Source organism: Varanus komodoensis, unplaced genomic scaffold, assembly GCF_004798865.1.
Source record: "Varanus komodoensis strain SLA01 unplaced genomic scaffold, ASM479886v1 scaffold3, whole genome shotgun sequence".
Lineage (NCBI taxonomy): Eukaryota > Metazoa > Chordata > Lepidosauria > Squamata > Varanidae > Varanus > Varanus komodoensis.
The window spans coordinates 51,395,320-51,423,247 of record NW_025335761.1 but is presented as its reverse complement, the minus strand read 5'-3'; the positions used below and the strand labels follow the sequence as shown (position 1 = coordinate 51,423,247).

The 27,928-nt window shown below is 42.5% G+C and overlaps 2 protein-coding genes across 6 annotated transcripts in view; one reads left to right on the top strand and one right to left on the bottom strand.

Moving 5' to 3' along the window:
- Nucleotides 1-10,411, top strand: part of SLC25A29 (solute carrier family 25 member 29) — a 20,197-nt gene extending 9,786 nt beyond the window's left edge. The window contains exons 4-6 of one of the 4 annotated variants that reach the window (XM_044437219.1): nt 486-1,240; nt 1,397-1,422; nt 10,242-10,411. In XM_044437219.1, coding sequence (XP_044293154.1) covers nt 486-1,240; nt 1,397-1,409 — 768 coding nt within the window. In that variant the 3' untranslated portion in view covers nt 1,410-1,422; nt 10,242-10,411. Of the gene's footprint in view, nt 1-485; nt 5,003-10,241 lie in introns of those variants that run through there. The other 3 variants (XM_044437217.1, XM_044437216.1, XM_044437220.1) reach the window with 3 other exon arrangements.
- YY1 (YY1 transcription factor) lies at nt 9,761-27,928 on the bottom strand. Of its 2 annotated transcripts, none has more exons than XM_044437214.1 (5): nt 26,903-27,928; nt 16,555-16,717; nt 15,538-15,598; nt 14,359-14,517; nt 9,761-10,957 (listed from the first exon to the last, which is right to left on the bottom strand). In XM_044437214.1, the coding sequence occupies exons 1-5, from the start codon at nt 27,630-27,632 to the stop codon at nt 10,775-10,777; spliced, it is 1,296 nt and encodes a 431-aa protein (XP_044293149.1). In that variant the 5' UTR covers nt 27,633-27,928; the 3' UTR covers nt 9,761-10,774. The 2 variants fall into 2 exon arrangements, with proteins under 2 accessions (XP_044293149.1, XP_044293150.1); XM_044437215.1 differs by having other exon boundaries at nt 16,555-16,705.

Genomic DNA, 27,928 nt, shown 5'->3' with positions numbered 1-27,928 from the left:
TAAAAAGAAAAAAAACTCTTAGAACATCTCTACTCCCAGATCTTTTTTTTCCTTTTGTTAAGCTGCTGAGAAAGGAAAGGAGCCCAAGGTGATGAAAGCAATGGCTTATATTCTGGGCAGCTCATATCAGTATTAGCTAGTTGCTGCCAAACTGATGAATAATATTTATTTTATGGAAGGGGTTTAATCTGTGGCTGTTATTGTGCTGTGGCTGTTCACCCCAACTGTTAGCCATGCTGGTTGGGCTGATAGGGTTTGGAGTCAGCAAGTTGCAGGTCTGTAAGCACAACTTTCAGAGTTCATGGATTTGAAGAGACAAGAGTGTAACGCAAACAGGTTGTGGGTCCAGAATTCTTGCTAGCCCATCGGGAAGATGCTACTGCAGAACTTACTGTTTTATTGGAAGCAATAATTGTATGAAAATAATTGCTTAATTTTAAGCAGTTTCTTAAAATGTGCTTTTTTCTGTCTGTTCCCCCCAACAGACCTTTGGACTTTATAAAGGCATTGGGTCACCTATGATGGGACTTACCTTCATCAATGCCCTTGTGTTTGGTGTGCAAGGGAACACGCTTCGTGCTCTGGGAAAGGACACGCCGCTAAACCAGTTCCTTGCAGGGTCAGCAGCTGGCGCCATTCAGTGTATCATTTGTTGCCCCATGGAACTGGCAAAGACACGGATGCAGCTGCAAGGAACGGGGGAATACAAGCTCAAGTCGAAGAACTACAAAAACTCTCTGGACTGCTTGGTTAAGATCTACCGAAAGGAAGGTTTGAAAGGGATCAACAGAGGGATGGTGTCCACATTCCTGAGAGAGACGCCCAGCTTTGGCTTCTACTTTTTGACGTACGACTGCCTAACCAGGTACCTAGGATGTGACGCAGAGGACGGGTACATCATTCCCAAACTGCTTTTGGCGGGAGGCATGTCTGGAATTGTCTCCTGGCTGTCAACATACCCCGTGGACGTGATCAAGTCCCGTCTTCAGGCAGACGGAGTGGGTGGCGTGGCACGATACCAGGGCATTCTGGACTGTGTGAAGAAGAGCTACCAGGAGGAAGGCTTAAGGGTGTTCACGAGAGGGCTGACATCCACTCTCCTTCGGGCTTTCCCTGTTAACGCTGCTACCTTTGCCACTGTGACTGTGTTCCTCATGTACATGAGGTCAGAAGATAACCAGATCAGAGGTGATTTAACTGGCTGTGAGGCTGGCCCAGCGATCCAGCAACCTTCAAGCTTGTAGGTTCACATTGGGTGACCGAACGTACCTTTGAAAGCTCTCTTTAAAAAAAGAGTCTGGATATCAAAACTGTAAATTTCTGTCCATATAAAGCATATTTTAAGGTTATCAAGGGTTTTACCCTCTTCTAAAAGCAATTTTCTTTCCCTGTTTAGGTGTCCATTCTAGTCTAGAAGCCCAGGTAAAACAAGGACTTGCTGGGGAGGTGTGTGTGCTTGTTTGTTTTTTAAGAAACATGCTCTTTTTAAAAATACACCTTAACCCTGTTTCCAAATACGCACAAGGGTTTAGTGCATGACACTACCACCTCCAAAAGACTCCAGTTTACTAACCTACGTACACTGAGGTTCAAAAGAAGCTCTTTTCAGACTTCATTCATATGAATATGAATAGGGGAGGAGGATGGGGGTCTGGAGCACACCTACCTGTACAGGTGCTCCAGGTAGGCACCTTTGGGCAGGTGTTACTGTAGCTACATGTACGCCCAGCAGGTGGAGTGCAGGGCTGCTGTGCATTGCCACTGCCTCTTCTTCATGCTGAAGGTCTGAACAGAGCCATAATATTGCAGGAGATCTGGATTATTCCCGGAACTAACTGGTGTTCTTCCACTGGAGGTGTTCATTTTGCAGGGAAAGCCTTACCCTGTTTCCTTCTCGTTAAACCAGGAAAGTCCATGGGCCTCTCGATCTTAACTGGGCAGTGGTTGTAAGGAGCCGTTGCTTGTAGGGAGTCAGGGCCAGCACTTGTGGATTCCTGGAGGTGCCACATCTTCCACCCTTTTTTCTGCAGAATTCCCTCTGCACGTGGCTGCAATCCTTAGCAGTTGCTGATGGTTGGGAATGTGTTTTTCCAAGAACAATATGCTGTTCCCTGTCTTAATGCAATGGCTGGTGGCTGATGAAGGGGAACTTCCGGATTCTCACAGACAATGACATGGATGATCTGCCACCCCCATCGTAAAACCCTTCCTGTTCCTTCGGAGATCAGCTGAAATCCTTGCAGTAGCTGGGGGAATGGGGTAGATTTTCCCAGCAAGAATGCAATGTTGTGGGCTGACCCTTTCCTATTACACAGTATTTGGGGGTGGCTTAGTCCTGACCCTTAGCTGAACCCTAAGTGAGGCTCATTAGCCTTTCAAAAGAGCCTCTTCTGGGGTGATGATGAAAAGTGGTGGTTTGTCAGTGTGGATCGATACACCTCCCTGCACGTTTGAACTCTCAGGGTACCAGCACCAGGGCTGGGTAACATGCGACCTTCCAGATGCTAATGAGCTCCTCTCGTTCCTCACCATTGGCCAGGCTTGCTGGGACTGATAGACATTGGAGTTGAAGTACTGCGGGGGCACATATTCCCCCTTAAATGGTGTTACTTAAGCTGGCAGGATTTTACTCTCAGTGGTAATGGACTAGGCATAGTAACCCCATGTCCTTCGCCTTCTTGCTGTAAACATTTCAATACAGCATGTATGAGAATCCTGCTTTTTATCTCAATCAGTTTCCTAGCTCTGCAGATTTGTGTGTGTTTTTATTTTTGTTTTGTGGTGCTTGGAAGGCAAGCATCAGACTCCCACCTGTGCACTTCAATGCACTTAGGTGAGCAAGGGGTGCTGCTGTTTGCATTTACCTGTATATATATATTTTCTTAAATGTATTGCGTGCAGTTGCATTTTGAAATGGTTTTAGAACATGGGAAATGCCTCCCACGTTCCTCTAGAAAAACTTTACGTCATACCTTGCTGCAAAGCTTAGAGTCACACATCCGGAAACCTGTTACAGCTCAAACTGTAGAATGTCTCGGGGAATGCAGGAGGGGACAACTAATCGTTTTTCCAGATTAGGATGTATCGGCACAACGACAAATTCATACCTCTCTGGAATGAGAAGGGGCTAAAGGATGCAAGTCTGTCTGGATGGGTTCAGCTGAAGGATTGCAGATACAGGCTCCCTATCAGTATCATTTGTTTGGTTACCGTACTGTCTGGAAAACAAGCTCAGCTGGACTTCTGGCAAACTTTCAACCCATTCCAGTCTTGTTAAACAGAAATCTGAAAACATAGGTTGATCTGGTCCCTTTGATATCAAGCATTCATTTGAATCCAAAGATCGTTAATTGGACCTATGCAACAAAGGTATCAGTTACAATCCTGCAGGCCCTTACCAGGCCATACATCTCAAACAGGGCTGCTTCTGGGTAATCATACCTAGTGGTCACACTTAAAAGGCTAATAGCCAAGAGCTAACTTTTTACAAGATGTGCTTATAACCTCTTCACAGGCCTGTCACCTGTTTTGCCTGACCAAATGCAGGGGGAAATCTTAACACACTTGTCTGGCCCCCGCCAGGCCTGAATAGCCCCCATGCCACCTTGCCAGGTGCTTGCATAGGAAACAAGACATGGGGTGCTCGTGCTGGGAAGGCTTGTGTGATGGGGGCATGTTAACCAAGGCCAGCATAATATGCTTTGCTGCCTGAGGTGGAACAGCAGCAGATGGAAGCTGGGAACCAGCAATCCGTCTTGGCGGGAAAATCCAACAAGCACCGTCTGCTGCTGGAGCAGTAAGCATGCCTCCAGGAGGCCAAAACATGTAATGTCAGTATGGCGTTTCCCCACTACACTTTCGGGACTTGTCATCCCTACTGAAACAGACGGTTTTTACCACTGTGTGCAGCCTTGACTAACATAGACCCTGCTGAGGAATAGTATTCGCCTCATTTTGTGGCAGGACTTCGACAAACCTAGGCAAGAGGAAAAGGAGATTTTCTCCCTAGGCTTGGCTTCTCTGCAGTTTGTACTGTGGCTGGACTTCCGTTCTCAAGCCGTGTGCCTTGTCAGCCTATTAAAAGCATCGCATTTGTCTGCACAGAGGGAGGTCATAGCACATGTGGCGTTCCCGAGGTGGAAGGCAGCCATTGGTGGTACATGCTGCAAAGACATCACGTGAACCTGTCAGTTGGTGTGAGGAGAGAACAACCTTTAGGCCTGGCCTGATTAGAAAAAGCTGGGAAGAGGCAGAGTGATAGATTTCTGCTGCTTAGCAGGACAGTGCTGAGAACCAGCCTACAAAGCAATTGTAGGAACACCCTAAAGAAACACATGTGCCCCCCCCCCCCCAGATACAATGACTCCTGTAGAGATGTTTTCATGAATTGTTTTAGGCCGAGACACCCTTTCAAGCACGTCCTGCAATTTGGAACCTACTCCTTGATGTAAGCATCTTCTTGGCGTACTTTTTCTTGCTCTCCCTCTCTTCCTAAGGATGTGTACTGGTGGTTCCCACTACCTTATCCAGTCTTTAGGCCCAGGCCTAACCCTGCCATGGGTGCTAGTGCATCAGTTGAAGACTTTTAAGAGTTCAGTAATTTAAATTAGAAGAAAGAAAAGCACCCAATTGGGAGTAAGGAACAGAAACTTACATACAGCATGTACCACAAACTCAAGCCCAGGGGATATGTTACTTATTATTTGGGTCAGGTGCAATATTGCTGGTTAATACTTTTTAAAAATAAATTCTAGCCAGCTAACAGCATTTTAAAGATAGTAGGCTGGAGAAACCTGTAAAACTGATTTGCTGGTTCTGTATCATGCAGCTGCACTGGATGTTCTGGTATCTACATGCAGGGGCATTTAAATTGAATGTGAAATCTTTCTAAGCTGTTTATGCACAACAATACAGAGCAATGACAGTTATCCATTTTTTGTACAGAATTCTGTAACTATTGTACATAAACCCAGAAGAAATAAATCTTTTTTTATGAAAATCATGCTTGTACCTCATATATGAATAATTTGATGCTTTACACTAGAACTACAGAATCAAGAAGCAAAATAATACCTTTTATTTTATAATAAAATATAATTAAAATGTAATATAGTTTTAATTATAGATCTAGCTCACATAATTATATATTAACTATATGTTATAAATAATTATAGAATGTATAATTTTATAATCAGCTTTAGTCCCCCATGTGGCAAAACAAGAGATTTTCCAATGGCCGCCTTCCACAGGTAATATACTGCATAGTCTATGTAATACAGAGAGGTGCAGTACAAATATTTTGCAGAAACAGAGATGGTACTTATAGAAGCGAAATGCATCTTTTAATCAATGAATTAATCAGATTTTTAGCCTGCCCCATTAGCCACACATGGGACATAAGCACAACAATTGATGTTGATCACTTTTTAGAGTCCTGAGCAAAGAATCAAAATGTGGGTAGATTATAATTTTAAAAAATTGCTGGCAAGGTGGAATAGTTAGGATTTCAGGGCCTATCCTACCTCGCAGGGTTGTTGTGAAGATAAAAAGTGGAGAACTATGGAAGGTATAGGGGGAAAAACCCCAGTGTATTGGAGACTAAATTTTTTAAAGCTATCCTACCATTCTCCACCCATTCAGAGTTGGCAAAGTGGGGTTCTGTTTGGGATACTGTATCAATTATTTTTAGGAACTTCACGTTGCCAGGAGGAGGAGGAGGAGGTTTCTTAAGACACTGGATTGATGCCATTAGGAAGGGTGCAGTGTTCCCAGCAGCCGACTCCTCTGCTGCATTACTGCCAAACACTTTATCGATCTGGATCCCGGGGTTTTTATTATGCAAATGGAAAAGTTGAGGTCACAGGATTCCCTCTTACTCATAAGCAAGAATAGTCAATGCGATCTTCCTATTTAAAAAAGCACACAAAGCTGAGAAAGTGAAGCAAGCAAGCTGATGCTGAATGAAATTGCACCTGCCTCTTCAATGCCTTAAGCTGCACCTATCATGCTCTCCACCAACAGCACAGAACAGTGTGACAGGCCAATAGAGCATTGTGGTTGCCTCCAAGGAACTTTATGAATCTTGGCCACATGTGCCCAGCTGCTAACACTAACCAACTCCATGTTTTATCCTGAATGCATGCACACCCTTCTATAACCAATCTATCCTACTGAATATATTTTTTTTTCTTGTAGCCTTCACTGCCAAATAATTTGAGCAAAATAAAGCATGTTTTTGGAGCATGCCTCTCCAGGTATTAACAGAACCTGCATACACAGGTAGATGTCATTTAGATATCCTAATGTTAACACTGGTGGTTGACCTAACTGAAGATCCTATGCCAGATGAAAGTCATTCAATTAACAGCCTCAGAGAGTGGAATCTTTTGTTAAGATCCAAGCCTGTAGGGCAGAATGTCTTTCAGGCAGAGGGTTGAAGTCTCCAGACAGAGAGGGAAGAGTTGCATTCCCGTGGTGGGCAGAGCTGAAGGCAAAAGGGACAGGGCCAATATTTTCATTTAGAAGTTCATAGGGTTTGTAACCAAGCTCAGAGAAAAGCATTTTGACCTTTCCAAGTGGGTAAGATTGCGCAAAGGTTGAGAAACAACCCAATGACAGATGGTTGCAGGAAACGGGTCATGGACACCTGGGGACCCTGAATTGGGACTCTTGGTAGGCTGGATTCAGTCTCCTGTTAGGTTTGGCATTACTGCTCTGAGATAATGATGGGGATATGGTTGTCCTCCAGCTGTTGCAGCATTGCAACCTATGTTTCTTTCCATTTGTTAAGCTGGCTCAGACAGAGGAAAGTAACCATCATGGGAGCATAGACAGCTGCCTCCCATTGCCTTGGGCCATGGTCTGTGTGGCTCAGTAGAGTCAACACGGAGCGGAAGCAACTCTCCAGATATTTTCCAAGCCCTACTGGAGAGTGAATCTGTGAGCACCAAGATACTGAGATACACAGAGAACTGAGCTGCATCCCTTTCCCTAAACAGTCCAACATCATCTGGAAGGCCACAAGTTCTCCACCCCTGCGATAAAATCTGCAAGGTATTACACCACTAGTATTTCACTCTATTCCCCTTATCTTTCACATCACTATGTATGGGTGTGAAAGCTGACAGGAAGAAAATTGCTGAGTTTGAAACATGGTGCAGAAGGAGAACTTTGTGACTGCCAGGATTAAGAGATCAATTGGCTCTAGATCAAATCAAACCAGAGCTTTCTCTAGAAAAAAAAAATAACAAAGTGGAGGCTATATGTTGGGCACATAGTGAGAAGGCAAAACTTCCAGGAGAAAATCATGCAAGGTGGAAGAAAAAAAGACCAAATACAGGATGGGTTGACTTCATAGAGGAAACCACAAGCCTGAATTTACAAGAGCTGAGCAGGGCTGTCCTGGACATAACATTTTGGATGGAAACTCCACTTCATAGGTCACCTTACATTGAAATCAACTTAAGGGTAACCACAAATCTCCCACTGGCCTCCCATGTCCCACCCCTCTAGTATATCAAGTTAAAAGAAATCCTTTGGCTTCGATATATTTTATTGCATTTGAATGCAGGACCATAGCATGCTTTCTGGGCAGCTCACAAAATACTGGTATCTGACAGAATCCTGCAGAACACAAACCCTTGGAAGCAGGGATGGGGAACCTAAGGCTGTCACAAGCTCCCCTTATGTCCAACTAACTTCTTCCGCAGGTCTTGCCCACTCTCCTGGTAGTGAAAAGCTCAATAAGCAACCTATAAGGAGATAGCTTTCCCAGGTCATGGAGAGCAGGCTGGTCAGGGGAGGAAGCTACTGAATAAATTTATTTACTTCTGAGCCTTGCTGGTTTACTTGGGAGCATACGGGTCAAGCTTTTTGAGTGGACTCAAAGAAAGAATCACAGCTTTGCTCCTCCCTGTGGTCTTTGGCCTTGCCTACACAATGTAGCCTTCAAGATTTTGTCCAGACCAGAATTTGGCCCTTGCACTGAAAAAGGTTCCCTGTCCCTGCTCTGAATCTTAGGAAAGACCTGTGATATAACCACTGTTCTCTAAACTCTCCAGAAACGCAACATGCCAAAGCAAAACAAAGCAAGGAGGAATCAAGGTCAGCCACACTCTCCATTGTCTTCCATTTTCTTCATGCCTTCCTTTAAAAAAATTAAATTTAATCACTTTAACAAGCTTGGAAGTACTTTTCACATGAAATGATCAGTTGCTATATACAGTTATGCAATACAAGATGTGTAAAATACATGAATTCATCATTAAATATGGCTCTCTGGAGAAACTTGCAGTTTCATGGACATATAAGTGATACTATAGAGCAAAGCATATGGGACAAAAAAGCAATGCCAAGCTCATAAAATGGGAATAAACACTTGCATACAACATCTGGCTTGCAATTAAGATTTTCAACTCAGCATGGGGAACAGATCCTTTAAAACATTTATAAAATCACCTGAAAAGTTGATCTTTCCCCTTCAAATTCTGAGATGACTTGAGATTGGGCATTTTACAGCACAGTAAATCAAGCTATCCTCCACTAAGTGCATAGATACATCCCATTCTTAAGTTACATGCTTCCCGACCCTCATTCCATGCCCAGGAGCTGTGTGGGCATTCACACACAATGACATTTCCTTTCAGGCTATGTAGCACAAGGCACTCATTAAAGTAATCAAAGGGCAGCATTCCACTTGTTTTTCTCAGTCACTTTGCAGGCTAGATCATAAAAATCACAGATCCAGTATAGCAAGGATGGCAATTTAAGACCACTCGTTCACTGTAACAGAAATTCTGCCAAGCATCCTGAGAAATGTAGCTTTGGATTTAAAAACAAATTATTTTCCCTGGCCTTTATGCATGCAAAAATGTTTGTGAGCGCTGTTTAGTGAAGGCTGAGAAGCCACAAACAGTGGGGTGGGGATTTGGTTCCCTGCATAAGCTTTCCTTTATGCAGAATTATGCATAACAGTAAGACATTGCAAAATTCTACCAAATTTAATTGTATATAACTCAGGACATAATTTGGTTTTTCCTGAGCCAGAAGCTGAATTTGCTGGTTGCACTTTTACTCCTTTTAAGGGCACATGTAGATCCCCTAGGACACCTTTATAACTGTAAAAGCACAAGTAACTACTGTAAACAGAAATAGCCTCCCAGGACCATCTGCAAAATAATATTCCAGAAATATCTATGGATAATGATCACCGTGCTTGGTGATGCCTGAGTTCCTCATTCAAGGATAGAACTGCTAAAGTGGCTTTTGGTATTCTAATATTAGGATTCACACACTCAACTTGCTACTTTTAATATTAATTAGTGCACCTGTTATCACCTTACCTTATCAGGCCAAGGCAGTGGAGTTGCATACATTCTCCTGTTCCACCATTCAAACGCTGCAAAGAATGGATTACATCCAATGGCGCCTACACAACAGTAGAACTGACACTGCTGGTACAATAATTTCCCTTTTCCACCTCCACTCCCCAAATCTGCTCCAGATGGTTAGCAGACAGATTTCAGGGGTGTGGAGGGAATCCCACTGCATGAGCAGAAATTTGCTCGTGTGATACCGGATGGCCCCAGATTAAAATTCAAACTTCAACACAGGTTTTCCAGTGAGAGGAGCCATATCATCAGCAGAGACCAGCATTCTGACATCTACTTAACTGATATTTTTGTGGGGAGTAGGGGATTAGAGCTGTATTACAGATATATCATTTACATTTTTAAAAAAAAAATCTAACTGAAAGCCAAAAAAAGGAAAGGTAACTTGAATTTTATTTATCTTCCAATTCCTGGGAGGTTAAAGAACTATAATTTGTTCTGGACAACAGAAGAAAATAGGCTGTGCTTACAGATAATTTTCTGCCATATTCTTTCTTCAGGACCACCGTTTTATTGTTGCCCACTCTATTACACGGGATGTACATATCAGGTGTCGTTAAAAAGTCAGTGCCTGTACATTACATTCTACAACTGAGCACCACTTTCCTTAACTGAACAGGCAAAGAGAAAGTACACGGAACATCAGCATCTGGCAGTATTTTTCCCAAAAAAAGTGACTAAAATGGGTTTAAGTTGATTAACACTATTAAATCACATCTAATATTTGTTACTACATGATTTCATTACAGCTATACGATACAATTATACAAAATGTGTTAACATCAAAGAATACAACCCAAAAAAAATTAAGATAGCAAACAAAACCTATATAACTTTTTTTTCTCTTTACAGGAAAATACTTTTGAAGTATGCATGTAACTGCCCATTCTTTTAAAGAAAATCTACTGCAAGCAAAGTTATCAACCTCCAGAAAAAAATCACACATAGCATTACTAAGCATATCCCCAAAAAGTGTACAATATGCACACTTGGAAAATACAAAATTAAAAAATTGTAAGCAACAGGTGAGCTTCATATTTATAACAATGTGAAAAGTCCAATTTTAGCACTGTTGTATAAAGAACTGTCTTTGATGCAAGTCCATGAACTGTCTGCCTCCTCCAGATGGGGCCACGCTTTACAAAAACACCATGCTCTTGAAACCAAATTACAGAGCAAAATCGAGCATTGCCACAACGCTGCTTTACAGTTTATTTTGCTATGTTATCAAAAACCAGTCCTTTAGGTGTGTAGGATTCTTTTTTTGTTTTTTTTTTTTAATTCTTTCCTAGAAACAATATACAAAGGGGGAGGCTTATTTAATTTCAACCATTCTCCTGTAAGATAAGATGCTTTGAGTTCAAGAGCTTTCTCCTTGCAGAGTTTCACTGGTTGTTTTTGGCCTTAGCATGTGTTAAGATGTGAGATTTCAGGTTAGTTGACTGAGCAAACTTCTTATTACAGCCATCGAAAGGGCACACATAGGGCCTGTCTCCAGTATGAATTCGCACGTGTGTGCGTAAATTGAAGTCCAGTGAAAAGCGTTTGCCACAGCCTTCAAACGTGCACTGTTGGGGGAAAAAACAAGATATTAGAAATACAACTCAGAAAACAATGCTCTCAACAAAGCTAAGACCTTCACTTCATTACTAGACTTCTGTGGAAATGATTTTTATTTCCGTAATGCCATACTGGGTCCCTAATTACTCAAAAGTAAATGCTGTTGAAACTAGGCCATCTTCACCCATGGCAAACTCGCCATTTTTTCACACTCACTCCCAAGCACAATCATATGGGAAACCCCTGTATAGCCCCCTGTATTCAACAGCTGTTTCTGTAAAAGGAGCCAATACTTCTTAGCACTGCAGTTGCAAAAAACACTCCTGCCCACTGGGGGCTGCATCTGCATACATCCAGCCTCCCATAGTAGCCCCTTCACTGAACTGCATGTGTAGAACGGATTACAGTCAGAAATAGGTGGCTAATTCACCCATGAGAATTGGCTACACTAGAATTTGTACATCTATTTGGGATTACAGGTTGCAAAATTTACTGTCTGGGCAAGAACCACACAAATCTGCCACCTTTGTAGGGATTTCTACAGAGATTTACAGGGATTTCTCTATTGTGGAAATCACTTGGTCAGATTTAAGGGGAGAATCCCAAGAGGAAATCCACTTTACCAACTTCCTTTAATTCTCGTTAAAACCTGCTCTTTATGTCATAACATTTTTTCCTGAAGCCTGATGACTGTAGGCTTCCATGGGAGTGGGTGTGATTACTGAACATTGATTTTTCCTTTCAGCTATGCGGCACTGGATCTAAATTCAACTTAAAATCAATGAGACAAAGTGAGCTAATTCAAGAATAGATCCAATTGTGATCAGAGGTTGTTTTTATGTAGTCACACTTCTCCATCAAGCAAAGGCTAGCTTTACATCTGACTCACATTCTAAGGCACCAAGACATTGATCACAACCATCCAAAGCAAGAACCTTCCAAGTCTCTGACCTGATTAGCAAGATCTAGTAACTCATCATGAATAACTAGCCATTGGGGGGGGGGGGGTTGTTGTACTGTTCAAGCCCAGACTATTTTCCAAAGAGTGTTTTATTTTTCAGCAACAAGCCAATCTGATAATCATTGTTTATTTTAGGGTGTATTTTTATCCATTGTGGTCTAATTTATCAGTTGGATTTTACAAAACTAAAGACTCCCCAGAAAATTGCACAAATGTTTTTTGCTATTTATTTGTCAGTCTTTCAAAAGCGCACCCTTGGGGTGTTGGGCACGTGTAATCTTGGCTGGCTAATTTAACTGTATGTCATCTGCCAAAGGAAGCCCCCAGGAGGAGGCAGTAACCTACCAGGCAAGGCTGCATTACAGACTAATTTGGGCAGAGTTGCCAGGAAGCAAATGCCAAGTTGTCAACTAAAAAGCGGTTGGGGGGTGGGGGGGGGGGATGACTGAAAAAGGTGAACCAAAAATAGGAACTCTCCCACTTCCTGCCTCAGCAGCTACTCCAGAAAAGGTAGATATTTGCTTCCCACCGTTTTGTGGGTTCCTTGCAATTCTAATAAAAAGCTTGAAGAAAATGTCTGAATGGGACACAGTAAATGGGGTCCCATGGGGGTGTGGGTGTTAAGTACAACAGGTGCTAGCACTCCATTTGCTCTGTCCTATTATGCAACTGTAAGGGGTTTTAAAATTATTTTAACTGTTAATAATAATATTATTTAACATATTTTACTGTCTGTACATTTTTTTTGAATTGGGAATAACCAAATTTAATGGCTGGCAGGTAAATATAGAGGAAACGTGTGTATTTCTGAGAGCTTAAAAAAAAAAAAAAAAAAGAACCAGCACTTAGGTACTCTGGACAAGCCTACAAAAAGAGCTATTATTTCCCCCTTCTGGAGTAGCTGGCAACCCAGCTAAGTGTTGAAAAGGTGGTGTCATTTTAACACTTAACACTGAGAGGATTATTTGCTAAGTGGGAGATGGAGCTCCCTCCTTTTGGTATACCTTCTTTTGTTACTTCCCCCCACCCTTTTTGAAGCAATCTTTCATCTGTCGACTCAGCAACTGACACGAGGCAACTGTGTGAAACTCAGCGTATATGTAGTCTCACCCTGTTGATTTCCATATAAGTTACCTAACCTAGCTAGTGACAAAAGTGGCTCAATGTAATGGACAATGAACTCACAGAGGAAGTTCTTAACAATGCTGCTGTAGCTGCCAAGAGAAGCAGAGCAGGAAGATGCATATCCCACCCCGAACAAGAAATAAGGGAAAGGCCTCATCACTGCTTGAAAGGAGCCTCTTTCTTAACTGAGAACTCCCAAATGATCCCCAAGGCCTTTCAGGGAAAATTCCCAATTGTGGAAATGCACTGAGACCAGCAAGGAGACCCCTGTTTTGCAGCCCAGAGAAGCTGGTGAGGTGGGCTCACTTTACTTGGAGCAGGCCAAATTCAAACTGGCAGGAAAGATGGTGTACAGGCCTTGTTTTAGAAAACTGTTACCTGGACTCTGACATGGGGACTTTAGAGCACTCTAAATAGGTAAAACTAGTTCCTACAAACCTGACATAAATTAACAGCCAGTTGTATCAACATGAAGTCACATTTTCAGGAAAGGAAAAGGTTATGCACATACCTAATGTATTATGCACTTAAGCAGGTCTGTGTGCTCTTTAGATATTACTCCCTGAACCAAATTTTGCTGAGGAAAGGTATTTTACATTTATACCATTTCATCAGAACTTTACAGTTAAAAAAAATTATACAAATGTCTTGTAAACAGGAGTCTTTCTAGCCAGGTTATGGAAAAATGTTTTATTTACTGATGACAACAGTAGAACAGCATGGAGAATGAGAGAAATGGACAAAAGCCAAAGCAATACACGAGGAACAGAAAGCTGTGCCGGCTGCTGAAACCCCCTTTCCCACAGAAATAGTGGTCCCTGATTTCATCTGTATCAAGTAAGCACATTTAAGCGGCTCTTCATGACTTTAAGGGCTAGAAATATGCTGTTTTCAAAATAAACCAAAGTCTTCAGGATGCTCAGTTCTACTAAGGTTTCTACACTTAAACAGCTATCCTGCAGACATGAAGAATCTACAGCTCTGCCTACAAATGCTGCAATGCAATGTTTGGGTGGGGGGCTATTTAAATAGTTCATCGCATGTAAACAAATTGTTTTATCCACTGAAATCCAAGTGGTGGGCATTGTTGATTACTTGCTTCTCTATTCACTGTCCTCCTGGGTAATCTTTGAAAACTGAAAGTGCAGGGAGTTCTGATGGTAAATGCAAGGTGGAAAAAAGACAATGACTAAGTCTTTTATATACCTGACAGTTAATTCTGAACATGGAAAATTAATCCTCTGAGCAAGCAGTGGTAGAACAGCAATTTTAAAAGTGTCAACAGGATGACTGGAATGCAGATAAAGTATTTTAAAAAGTTACCTGAAAGGGTTTCTCTCCAGTATGAACTAGCTGGTGCCGTTTTAGCTTTGAGCTCTCTACAAAGGCCTTGCCACATTCTGCACAAACATGTACTCGAGGCCCGTGAGTATGCAGATGCTTCCTCATGGCTGAGTTGTCCCTGAACATCTTTGTGCATCCCTTCAAAATAATATCATAGTTCAATTAGCTGTCAGATAAGACCCGAATTATCACCTAATTATTTAACAGAAATTACCTTTATACAGTGAATCTCTTTCCAGATACAGAAAGAAAGAAAACTAGTGTTACCTATATACTAAAGTTACAGGAGCAGCTTATTTCACAAGGTATAGACAATGAAAGAAGTCCACCAAAATGAAGAACTGAAAAATGCCAGGTCCAAAAGAATCATTTCTAGAAAAGGTAAAGAAGTTGCTGGTAGATCACAAAGCAAATTGTCTTCCAATCAAATATACATGATAATAAAGTCCAAGTATTGTCTCATGCAGCCTCGTCACTGGGAAATGACTGAGCCATGGGCTTTCAATGCATCTCAGTCTAAATATACTAGAGCTATTTCTAAAGAGCATATATCACTATAGTAAATTTCCTCCTCCTCACTATCTGTACCTGAAGCTCTCTGGGCAGTTTACACAACAATAATCATAGAATCATACACTCCAGTCACAAAACCAGATTTTAGCCAGCCTGTACCAGCTCAGCTTCCAATATTAGGCAGGATCCTCAGGCTACAAGGAAGCTATAGCTAAATACATATATACATTCAATAGCCATCAAATTCTTGATACCCTAAATCATTGCCCAGCATATTGTATTGCAACAAAAAGTGCTGTAGCTATTGTAGTGGCATTGCAAATAGAAGTAATAAATAATAAATGTGGCATTTAAACCAGTTCTGAATCCTAAGGGGGCCACCAGTCATGGTATTTCCAGTTCTTATTTCTAGAAATATTAACTTCTCCTACACATCAATTTATGTAAGTAGTCATTGCAATGCAACCAAGCCTCCTACATGAATTAAGTGTTGCAATGGAATGCATAAGAATGTTGCTTCTATTTAGTTATAAGGAGATAGCTAAACTGAAGCTCAACAAATTAGTTTAAATATAATCATACTGTGAATTGACTTTTTCAAGATTTGCCCTACAAGTCATTCAGCAATCATAACTTTTCACTCACTTTGTGGGGACATGCTATCGTTCTTGGAGCATCATCTTCTTTGATTTTTCTTGGCTTCATTCTTACAGGGAAAAAGATCAGAAGCAATTAGTAAACAGCAAATATCCTTTCTTCTTTCTGTCAGTAACTACACTTCTGGCATAAACCATTTATACTGTATAACTATATTGTGGCAATACAGAACTAGTACAGTGGCATCAACTATTCATTTGTTCAAGCAACTAAAAAGTTTATAGTTCAGCTTCTGTGAGCAGAGAGGAAGCTGTCACTTAAGCCAGGACTAAAACTTCAACAACATGCTGAGGTCCTAAAAATTACCCTGTCTCTACAAGTTTAAACACAGAAAGCCCAGAGGTAAAGAGGCTAAAGGAACAGAGCAGAGCAAAGAGTGAAATTAGAACAAGAAACCTAAAGATAGAGTAGGTGACTGGAAAAATATGTCAGGGGAGATAGGGAAGTAATTCTAACTGGGAAGTAACCAAAGAATGAGAAGTGACCTCAGGGTCTAGCCCCTGACAGGGAAATTCTGCCCACTGTGGCTCCTGTAGCCATAGAAGCATTGTTACTTGGAAACCTTAAGAGGAAATGAAAGTCAAAAGGCCACTACAGGATGGAAGCCACATCCTGATTTGAACCAATCAGCCCATCCTTTGTCTGGAGCCATCTACTCCACAGTATTGGCTTTTAAACTGAGGGTCACAAGAGGTTCTGTTTGCATTGTTTTGTTTTACTATTAACAGGCCTATATCAAAATACAGCCGCCAAAACATTCATTTTTACTGCTTGTAAGTAATTTCAATTTCTTGACAGCAAAATGCATTACAGAAAGTGCTTACCAATTACATCATGAGAATGTTGTACATAACCCTCAATAAATTACTTCTTCATACCTACACAAATTGTATTCCAGTTTTTTGGCTAAACCCAAGAGACCAGAAAAATGTCTTGCTATCTGAGAAATATGAAGGAATATAATGAAATGATGTAGTTACTTAAGTAACAGAGCTTACTACTTACCTTGCAAATTCAGCCAACTGTTTAGGGTCTGAAAGGTCTATGCCAGGTATTCCTCCAGGAGGCAGTTTCTTTCCCGTCATGTATTCAGAGTAGTCAGGAGGGGAGTTCTCGCCAATGATCTGCTCTTCCACCACAGTCTCATGGTCAATGTCTTTTTTGTCATCTGAAATGATTAGAGAAAACTGAATTTTGATTTAACATCCACGAAGGACGCCACTACTAGCTTGGGAAATGTTTACTAGAAATGGGGTGCAATCCTGCTGGATTGCTGCCTACTAGATAAAAACCTCTGAGACAGGTGACTTCCTAGCACCCTATGCCCTACCGCCCTCCTTTAAAGTGTTTTTCCACCCACTAGATAGGCCTCTAAGTGCTATGCTGGGGCATGCCCCTTTCTGTGTCCTTCCTGCAGTTGACTGGGGGGGGGGATCAACATCTGGATCTCCTCCGAGACTAGAGTTCTGCCTCCAGCTTTGGAGAAGGGTATATACAGCATACTATTGCTGCCCAGATGCTGCCTAGGGACCAAACGATTGCTCTGCCTATAACTACCAAGGTGCCAACCTATCTCTTTCTGTGTGCACATACAAAAATCTTGAACTAGTTATCTAGGAAGGTGCCAAAAGGTATAGTAAGTGAAGTTCATTTGTACAAAATCACCTATTTATGAATGTTCTCCCCTTGTAACATCCAAGTACAAAACAATTTTTTAAATGAACCAAGTGCCCAAGGGTAAGCAACCTCAACTAGTACATTCCTCATGTGACCTATTATGCCCATCATGTGTACTCTGGCTTCTCTGCCACATGCAACTTAATCCAGCAACTTAATCCTGAAACAATATGAATATTCAAGTGGAAGTTAAAATATTTCTTCCATCTTAATCTGAAAAATGATTTCAAATACTGGGTTCTTGTTATAGAAATAAAAATTCACAGCCAGACAAAGATATGAACAGCAGACATGACACATATGCTAACTGTAAATTTTGGGTAATCAAAATCTGTTTCCATATCTTGCTATATTTGAAATCATACCATTTTGAAATAAATTGCCCAGTTATTGTTTACTTGCTGACAAAGGGTTCAGATGGACTGCCTATTTCTCAGCACAATTTTTTCTAGGCCTTGTAAGAACTAGGCAACCAGCCTACTACCAGACACATCCACATTTTAAGACTGACCTTTGAATTGTATGGGTACTTGTTTTCCTGCCTCTTCAACCATTTTTGTTTAAACCTGGCAGTTATGAACACTTTTTTAAAAATCTTCAAAGCATAGCTGTGTAATCGAGGTCTGAAAAATCTCAAGTGTGTAGCCACCCTAGAAACTTGAAGCTTAGCCCTAGAACTCAACTTTCCTATCCCAAGCAAATCTGTATAGATAATTTAAAAGTTTAACTTCTCTGTGTAAAGTTAAACCACTACTGCAAAAGATAGCACATTTGCTAAACATGTTTTCAATAGAAATTACACACTGTCATGCTGGTTCCATGTCAGGGAACTAAAACTAGGTTCCAACATACTTGATGGGTATGCTTGAAGAAGAACATTAACTTTGCTGTGCTAAGTTCATTCTCTTCAGTGGACAGAAGGTATCCTTGCAAGGTGACTTCCAATCACTTGAGAAAAAACATCTACTAGGACACTGGGGAAGAGTCCCCATCAAACCATCCTCAGCTACAGAAGCTTCTTGAAATGGGGCTCCATGTGTCATGCACTCAGACAATGAAGAATGTATCCATGCTAACCTCCAACCACTTGAGGAAGCCTTGGCTGAACAAAGGTGTCCAATCTGAAGTGTCTAATGGGTGTGGAGACTGATAACCTTCAGATGTCCCAGGCAGAGTGATTAGTACCAGCTGCTAACATATAAATGCTGGATGTTGAGGGAGTCAACCTTTCTCTATAGCGGACAGCCTCCAATTCACATGGAAACCATCACCAAATTTGATACAAGAGTAGTAACAACAAAAGGCAGCAGGTTTTGCAAGGAAACAAGGCACATGGGGACCATGTATCCTGTTTGTGCTCTGGGACTTGCAGAAGTGTGTTTCTACTTGCAGGCAAGGCACATACTCCCTGCACACCTTGTCATCTTGCAAAACCGCCATTTTGCAGCCACAGCTGCAAATCTGGGAGGGTTGGAGAGGGGAGCCTACCCCAGCCCTAGTGTTTTGCAAGGATACACAGGCCCAAATGGGGTTATTTTATTTTTAAATTTCACTGATATACCACTCAACTGTCTGGGTGATTTAAAAGTTATACAATTTCTGAAAAGTTGAAAAATATTCAATATTTTTCAGTGGCCTTAGGTCTAAAGTCACCTTGCTGCTTTAGTACAACCTTATCCAACATGCTGCCCTCCAAATTTTTGGGCTTCCATTCCCATCAGCACCATACAACATAGTCAATGGTAAGGAATGCTAGAAATTGTAGTTCAAAACATCTAGGGAGAACCAGACTGCTTAAGGAATATAAAACTTGCAAACATATTATTTACAAAATATAGGTTTACAAAAGCCTGTAAATTTAGGCTTTTATTTTATGTCTAATCAAAGGGAGCTATATCAAAAAGTCCTTGGAATATCTGAATCATCCTGTAAGACAAAGGAAGCAGGAAGAACTTGGGGCAGAGAAAAACTAGTATATAACATCTGTTCCTGTTTGTATGGAAATTTACAAAAATTCCTCAACCTGTTCCTGAGGTGGAATATAGGAAATTTGGTGTGAAGGAAATGCTTTTGAGATTTTATTTAGCTGGGAAAAACTAACCTATGAGGAATATTAAGCACCCATGTTCAATTTAAGAACTTTTAAGCAGTCTCAACCTATAATTTGAAGAATGAAAATTTATTTTCATTTAGTAAACAATTCTGGTTACCTAACATCTTACCTAAAGTTCTTTTGAAAGGTGATCTAGCATGGCGGTGTTAATCCTATGCCTATACCATAGGAATCAGGCTACTGATTATTTTTTGATGCAAGAGGTGTATACTAGTGGCAGCATGTGAACTTTGTATAACTGAAACAGAATTCCTTAGCAGTAATGTTTGCCAAGCTTCAATTTAAAAATCCCCTCAATCTGATGGGTTAACCCACATACTACACTGGTAAAAAAAACCCTATTTATTTCACATGTTGATTTCATGTCAAAATTATATTGACTGTTGCAGCATATAAGCAGAACAAGTCCAGAAAGACAGAACTCTATAAAACAAAATCCAAAGAATGCACTTTCTTCCATATTATAATGGAGTGAGTCAACATGCATGGTGAGAAACTGAACATTGCTCTGAGCAACGATAGACATTTATCAGTAAAAGATACGTGATAATCTACAATTTTAATAAGGAATAGTAGAAATAACTATTTTTGGGAAGTCCCATGGTGGTATTACTTTCAGAAATTTTAGCTCTCTAATTTTTATTAAAGTTGTATTACACAATTTTTATAAATTGATTTAGGAATGTAAAAGCTGGGTAGCAACATTATATACTTCAATACCATATTCAGCATTCTAAGCCAAAAGAAATTAGAAAAAGGAACTAGAAAAACATTTCCCCCAACTTCTTCCTGGCCTTAACATCTCTAGGCCTGAAGAAATAATGTTTTCTTCCCCAAATAAGAGACATGAAAACAAAAAGCAGGTTATCTGAGTGTGCCATGCATACTCTGGAAGGCTGGGATATAGACAGAAAGAAGGAAGGACAAACTAATGCTCCCTTGTGGAAGAGCAAATGTACTTCCATTTTAAATTTAACATCCAAATTATTTTCCATACTAAAATGTACCTGACCTTGACTTCCTATTGTTTTCTCATCTTATTCCCTTCCTACTCTTTAAGGAACTACAATGGCTTAGTAACTACGCATTTATCTTGACCTTAATGGTAAAGTTCTATCTAGCTCAGAAGAACTATGAAAATCAGGAAGATTTTAAGATAAACTGGATGACATTTTAGTGGGAAGATGCAGAGTAGAGCCTGACAATAAAGACATATTATTGTTTCTATCAGTTGCTTAATGTTGTGCCCCTTTGCAATTATTAGAATTCATTTATTCACATTGCTACAATGTTATTCTTTTGTTTATTCACTGGTCCTCTATCATATGGACTATTACATTTTGCTTCCTAGATGGATTTTACTGGGATTGCCAGGAGCCTCTTTCCTTCCTTCCTTCCTACTCAGGGTGAATATTTTTAAAGGGATTTTTTGGATTTAAATCAGTGGGTTTTTTTTTTATTTAAATTGGATTTTTATAAGTAAAACCTTTTTTGAGGAAAAATCTTTCTAAAGATAGCATTTAAGATACATTATAGTCCAAAGGAAATTACCACAAAATAAGGATTAGTTTTTAATTATGTTGCATGAGACAGTATATTCATGCAATGTTTAAATCTGTTGGTAAACAAATTCCATTAATCCATTCCCAATGTCATACTTTTCCAGAGGTTTCTGCATTTTTTCTATCTAGAACAATTATAACACATGCTTGATTTTACAGTTCTCAAAACTGTGAATTTGTGTCTGCAGAGATCACATGCCTCTTCTTCATAGCAAAAATGTTATAAAATAAACATACAGAGTTGAGAAAAAGACCTTAATCCCACTGTTCCTTTGCAAATATATGTACATAGAATTGACCCCTTACCTTTTAAGTACCAAGTTTCAAAAAATTCAATGAACAGAAGACTGCTGGGAATGGAATAGAGCTGTACAAGAATCTAAGCGTGAGGAGGGAGGTGCAAGTAGCAAAAATGAAAGTGAAGTCTTTTGATCAGAATAATCTACAAGTCTTTGGATCTTTTAGTGTATAGTCTGAGGTTTTGCATATCATTCTTTCCCTGGAGAAGAAAACCTATAATGGCAGCAGACTATAAAAGAGACCCAGTTTGGGAATAGTTTAATGAAGTTCCTCTACCTAAAGGTAAGGCAGGCATGCATGCAAATTTTGTAGAACACCATGATTTAAATCTCATCTTACTGACTAGTGATTTAAATCAAATCCACCCTGTTCCTACTCCAAAGCATCTCAGCTAAATGGATGGCCAAAATCCATTTCGCTAAAGTGCAGAGTGAAAGGTACATACAGATAGCTAGGTATCACTTCCACCACTCCTCCAGTTCTGCACTGAATACTTGAATGCTTGTAAGCCTTCTAATTAAGAGTCTGAGAGCATCCTGGGTGCAATCAACAGAACTGACTTTTCCATCCCCAGGTTCTCCACTGAGTGGGGAATTCCTGCAGTGCAGGAAAGGGGAACAGTACTGGGTAGAGGCACTTTCTGGTCCATTCACAGAAAATGTTTCCACCTTGTTTTCTTAAAACTCCTCCAATATCACTGTCAGCTTTGAACAGGGTAGTAACTGGGTGCTAGGATCCAGTGTGAAAATGCAGTTTTTGCCAGCCCACTTCTGTGGGTGGAACTGTGGATCTAACCCTATATTGCTATTGGTGATTTGTTAGTAAGTCATCACAGGCACTTGAAGTAAACCCCTGACTCTGAAGGATGACATCATGGATACACAACTAGGCACAGCATCCGCTGTGGCTACATTCATGACCTTGTATGCTATTTTTTTAATGAAAATAAACTTCTCTGTTCAGCAACTTTACTTGCCCTTGCTTTTGAAAATCTGTGTCATTAGTTATCTACAAACAAGGAAACACATAAAACAAGCAAACTACTGATTAGTTTGCACAATCACAGAAAAGAAGCCATGGAAATAAATCCTACAGTGCAAGCCAGTTGCATGGCAGAGAGGGGATTTGCAATTACTCTCACCAGCACAGCTTGGCATGTCATGTGAATCTGGTGAGGATAGCTTGTTATGGTGGTTGTTCCAAGTCACTGTGGAATTCCAGTGTGGCCTGGAGTGTTATGCAAAAGGTGCCTAAATGAAACAGAAAACAGCCATCAGCAGTGTAAGGAAGCACCCATATAGTGTGAATTGTCTATTTCCTAGCAAATTAGCAGGTTTGGGTGAATAACCAATTTTCCGGAAGCCCCAGGGGAAAAAGAGGATCTTTCCTAATCTGCAATCCAAACCTTTAGGTGAACTGGATGCTCCCTCTTAAGGGACCACCACTGATCCACAATTAGATTAAGGGGAGTCAGGGCACCGGTCTACAATCACCTAAGAAGTGAATTTTAAAGGCTGATGCTTTGTCCTCCTATGGCTCTTGGAGGAAAGTGTTCTTTCAAAGTTGCTGCTTCTGTTTCCAGAAGCCAGACTGTCTACAACTGGAGGCACTCATATTTGCACACTCATTGGCAGAACAGATGATTGGTGAGAGCTTGTGGAATGGGCAAAAAGTAAAGTTTAAAAAACCAACCCCCCAAGTTCAATTCATTTAGGGAACTAATTAAAGTAGTTCCATATTTAACCAGGTATCCTTCAAATGCATTGAACTGCAAGTATAGTGTAGTGGTTAAGGACTGGGACTCAAGCAACCAGGGTCCTAGTTCCCACTTGACCATGGAGCCAACTGGGTGACTTTGGGCCAGTCAGACTCTCAGCCTAACCTGCCTCACAGGTTTGCTGTTGTGAGGATAAGACAGAGAGCAGAAGGAAGAGAATGATGCAAGCTGCATTGAGTTTGTAAGAAAAAAGTGGGATAGAAATCAAACAAACAATTTGTATTATGATCAGTGGCACAAACATCTGGAGAGTACCAGGTTGGAAAAGACCATTTCATGGTACTCCTTGTTGACACAGCCTTCCCCATGCAATCATCAATTATGATTAAGTAGGTAAAATCTGAAAGCTCCAGTATGGTCAACTTTCAGATACACAGTACAAGGCATCAAGGTGGATTGCCTTGAAAATCATGACAAAGAAATGCAACACTAGGTAAGATGTGGTTGTGTAGAAAGCACTGCTGAACAACAGCACTCCACACTCAGAAGAGGAAATATTAATATTTTACCACATGTTCAAGATGCCTTGCTGAATAGTTCTAATTATCTATAAACAGTTATTCCAATATTTGACTGTGTAAAGCATGAGTAGGCAACTTGTTACCTTTCATATGTTTTGGACTGTAGCTGCTACAATCTCTGACCACTGGCCATGGTGGCCAGTAAGTAGTGCAGTAGCCGCCCTGGTCTTTGGTATAAAGTACAGACTACCTAGCAATACTACTGATGCTAGGTACTCCCTGAATTAGAAACCTGTAACATGGAATCACCCACCAAAGCAGGTGCAACAAGCCGATCCCAATAGAACAGGTACAGGGTTAATGTATTTAACCAGCTGACTATTTATACAGATCAACCCAATGAGTTATGAACATCAATACATACTACATTTCTGTATGGAAGGCTATGGTAACTGCTTATGAAGGATCTAAGAACCATGGTGTGAAAGTTAAATAGAATCAGGCCCATTAGCCAGAGCAGTTCATGGGAGCCAGCATGAGCAGCACTAGTTATAGGAAAACACCTTACCGGACACCTGAAATTGCAAACACAGGCTAGTACCTGGTTGCAGACTTTGTATTTGCACAAACTCTAGTTACTTTTATGTTCAACAGTTTCTTGATAGTAGAAAAACCTACTTCGATAATGCTTTTGGTACAGACTAACCATATAGAGCCAGGCCACCTAGGCATACATTCTTAATACCCCAAACTCCCCCAGTCTAATGCCCTCCAGATTCAGCAATTTAGCCTCTGGGGGGATTTTTTTTTTTTGAAAAAGTAAGAAATTGGATGCACTTCAATTGGACTGTCAAAAATTCTATTGCTGAAAAGATGAGATGCTTCCTGTAGCTTTATAGGTTAAAGTCTTACATTTATTTGAAGAGATTCAATTAATGATAAACTTGTTCCACTGATTTCAATGAGACTTAAGTCCAACAATGCAATCCTGTCCATGTTGACTCAGAGGTAAGTACATAATAGTTAATGGAACTTACTGACAGGAAAACCTGCCTACATAGTCAGGACCTAACCTACTCAGTTAAAAGTTCTCCATATAATACAGAGGAAGTACCTGGTAAACTCAGTCTTAAATATAATTCGAAAGTGCTGAAGGAGATTTTGGCTGTATTGCCAAATATTCTGGATTATGCTCATGACTTGTATGCATGTTTTTAATTATTTGATGAAGGTACATATGCGCTAATTTTGAATAAGTAGGTTTAAATCAATATGTAGTCTTGTTCAGGAAATGTATAAATTCCAAGATAAATTCAAGCATTAAGTCCAACACTGTACAAGCTTATCTCTGCTCCCGCAATTAGACTTTTTCTTTTCTACAGTCCTTCCACATCTGTACCAGAAAGAAACAGGAATTCTTCCTCTCCATTCTATTATCAGAAGCCATTCCAGCAGCAGAAAGGGTTAACTGGATACTATTCAAATTTTTTTAAAAAATGATTTAAGTCACTTTGATTAAAACTAAATTACTCTGTCCTAAAATTGCATCACAGTGCTTTTAAAAATACTTCAAACACTTAATTTTTCCTAGGTTGTTTTGAAAAATTTGGAGGGGAACAGTTTCCCCAGAATTTTTTTCAGGCCCTCCCCCCATAAGGTTTCACATCTCTAACTAGGAAGCATAAAATTTCAACTTTCTAAAATCATATTATTCATATAGCTTGGGTTCATTGAATGAACACTTATGTTACTACTGCTGAACACAATGAACTGTATTCAAATGCTGTGATCAGTCTTATTACTAAGAGAGTGCACAGAAAAGAGTTTTTGTGCTAGATGTGCCAAATAAAGCTCATTGTTTATGGCTGTGGACAATTAAGGCAATATCCAGCCTATCAACAATAACAATAATTTTAAAAGAATAGTGGTCAATTATACAAACACTACTGTTCTTGGCAATTTGCAAACATCTACAGAAAACTATTTAAGATCTACAATTCTACAGAATGTTATACAGCTTGTTACACTTAACCATTAACCTCAAGACAGGCAGCAACCACTAATGCCTTTTAGTTGGCAATAAATCCTTTAAAATCGCAAAAACTTATTTTCGGTGTTTTCTTGATCTAGGGCAGTGGGTGCCCACCTGCTATGTAATGAGTGCAAGGAGGCCCAGCCTGATTCATGGACAGAAGCTCTGAAGTCAAAGACTCCTTGATTTCTTGCCAGAAACCCAACCTCCAAGGTTGGAGGATCCACCTCTTTTCCCCAGAGCTGATGTCAGTGTTGTATTTTAAGCATCTTTCAAGCCCCTTAGCTATTTGAGCACCCACCAGATGTCAGCTAAAGAGATGTTTAAGAAGCTAGAAGTACGTGCCTTTCCTCAGTAGGTTTGGCACAGCCTATCAACTTTATTTCTCCTAAACAGAGTATTTATTACATTTCCATGCTGTCCAAGGGCAAAAACTTATTCTTCGGGGAACGAGGCAGCAAACCGGAGTGGTGCCAGTACTATCTAATATCGACAGCCAGACTACAACCCTTCCCAAACAGAAAAGCACCGCAGTGCCCCAGGCAGCAGCAGCTGCCAGCCCGTTCGCTCCACACGACAGCCTCGCCTGCTCGTTCCCCGCCTGGCCAGGAAAGCTGGCCAACTCAAGGGGAGAAGGTGCCAGGAGGAAAAGGAAATGAGGAGGAATTCGGGAGGCAAGCGCTGCGAAGGCGAGGAGGCCGGCGGGAGAGGAAAGAGGCACGAGGCGGGGCGCGAGAAGGAAGGAGAGCGGAGTGGAAGGGAAAAACCACGCGCGCTTGGGCAAAGAGCGGGGCGGGGGCCGTGCTGAAGCCGGGGGCGCCAAGCGGGAGAGGGCAGGGAAAGTCCGCGCCGGTGCCACGAGGCCCGAGGGGTGCGGCGGGCTGAGGGGCACGGCGCTGGCCGGGCGGGGCGGAGGCGGCCGGGGCACGGCGCGAGGCAGCGGGGAAACGGCAAGCGGGCCGGACGCGGAGCTCTCCCCGCGCCGCGCGCCTGGCCGCCCCGCCTCCTCCTCCTCCCGCTTCCCCTCCTCCTCCTCCCCCTGCTGCAGAAACTACGCCATTGCGGCCTAGTCCAGGACTTAGTCAGGGAAGGAGGAGGGGAGGGGAAGCGCGCGCGCTGCCTCCCCTCCCCTCTCTTCTCTCTCGCCGCCATCTTGGCGGGGCCGCCGCCATCTTTCTTTCCCTTTTCCCCCCCGCCGGAGGGAGCCGGGCAATCAGGCAGGAGCAGCGCAGACCCCGCCATCTTTTCGGGGGAAGCCGCCATACTTGCCCTGGCGAGATGAACATGGCGGCGCCCATCACACACATCCAAACATGGCCTCCCTTCAAAACAAAACGGGGCGAAGAGCCCACCGGGCCAAGTTGGAGGCTTCCCGGACCCTCCCCAGTCGCCGCCGCAACGTGCCGGCCCCGGCCCGGCCGCTCCACTTACCCGAAGCCCACATGGTGACCGAGAACTCCCCCTCCAGGGTCTTGATCTGCACCTGCTTCTGCTCCCATTTCCTGGCGCCGCCGCCCCCTTCGGCCCCTCCGCCGCCACCGCCGCCGCCCCCCGTCAGATAACTCTTCTTGCTGCTCTTCTTGCCGCTGCCTCCGCCTTTCTTCACCCGGCTGCCGCCTGAGGAGGAGCCCCCGCCGGAGCCGCCCTTGCTGCCGGCGGCCGCGACGGTGACCAACGTCTGCTCGATGTACTCGTCCTCACCGGCCGGAGCCGGCACCGGGATGAGGATCTGGTCCTCGAAGCCGTCGTCCGCTCGCAAGCCGTCCGAGTCGTCGCCGCCCACCACCTCCTCGCGGGTCTGCACCAGGATCACCTCCTGGTGGTGCGGGTGGTGGTGCAGGTGGAGCTGGCCCCCGCCGGCCCCGACTCCGCCGCCACTGGGGTCGCCGTCGGTGACGAGCGGCTGCAGGGCGATCATGGGCGGGTGGTGGTGGTGGTGGTGGTGATGGTGGTGGTGGCGGCGGTGGGGCGGATGGTGCGGGCCGCAGTCCTCGCAGCACTCGTCGTCCTCGTCGTCGTCCTCGTCCTCCTCGCCGCCCACCACGGTGGTCTCGATGGTCTCCACCGGAATGGTCTCCACCTCGATCTCGTGCAGCTCCACGATCTCGGCCGGCATCTCGGAGCCGTCCGTGGCGATGTACAAGGTATCTCCCGAGGCCATGGTGGCGAAGCAGGGAGCCGCCGACGGCGGGCCAAAGCCTAGCAGGGGGCCTCCGCCTCGGCTCCGCGCCTCTGTCCGACGCCGGCGGGGCTCAGGCTCCTCTCCCTTCTCTTCCTCCTCCTCCTCCGCCGCCGCCTCCTCCCCCTTCCACACAAACACCACCAGCTCCTCGTTGGGAGGGAGGGAGGAAGGCAAGCAGGCAGCAGCCTCAGACGCCGCCAAATCCCGCCCGCGCCGCCTCGCGAGACTACCGCCGAGAGAGACAGACACCCCAATCCTCCCTCACCCGCCATCCA

What these genes read in the sequence shown, in the direction of transcription:
- YY1 (XM_044437214.1), bottom strand. Translation starts at nt 27,632, where the DNA reads ATGGCCTCGGGAGATACCTTGTACATCGCCACGGACGGCTCCGAGATG. An exon ending in CGATAGCATGTCCCCACAAA is followed by an intron (nt 14,518 to 15,537) that starts GTGAGTGAAAAG and finishes ATTATTTTGAAG; the next exon opens with GGATGCACAAAGATGTTCAG. An exon ending in CTGGAGAGAAACCCTTTCAG is followed by an intron (nt 10,958 to 14,358) that starts GTAACTTTTTAA and finishes TTCCCCCAACAG; the next exon opens with TGCACGTTTGAAGGCTGTGG.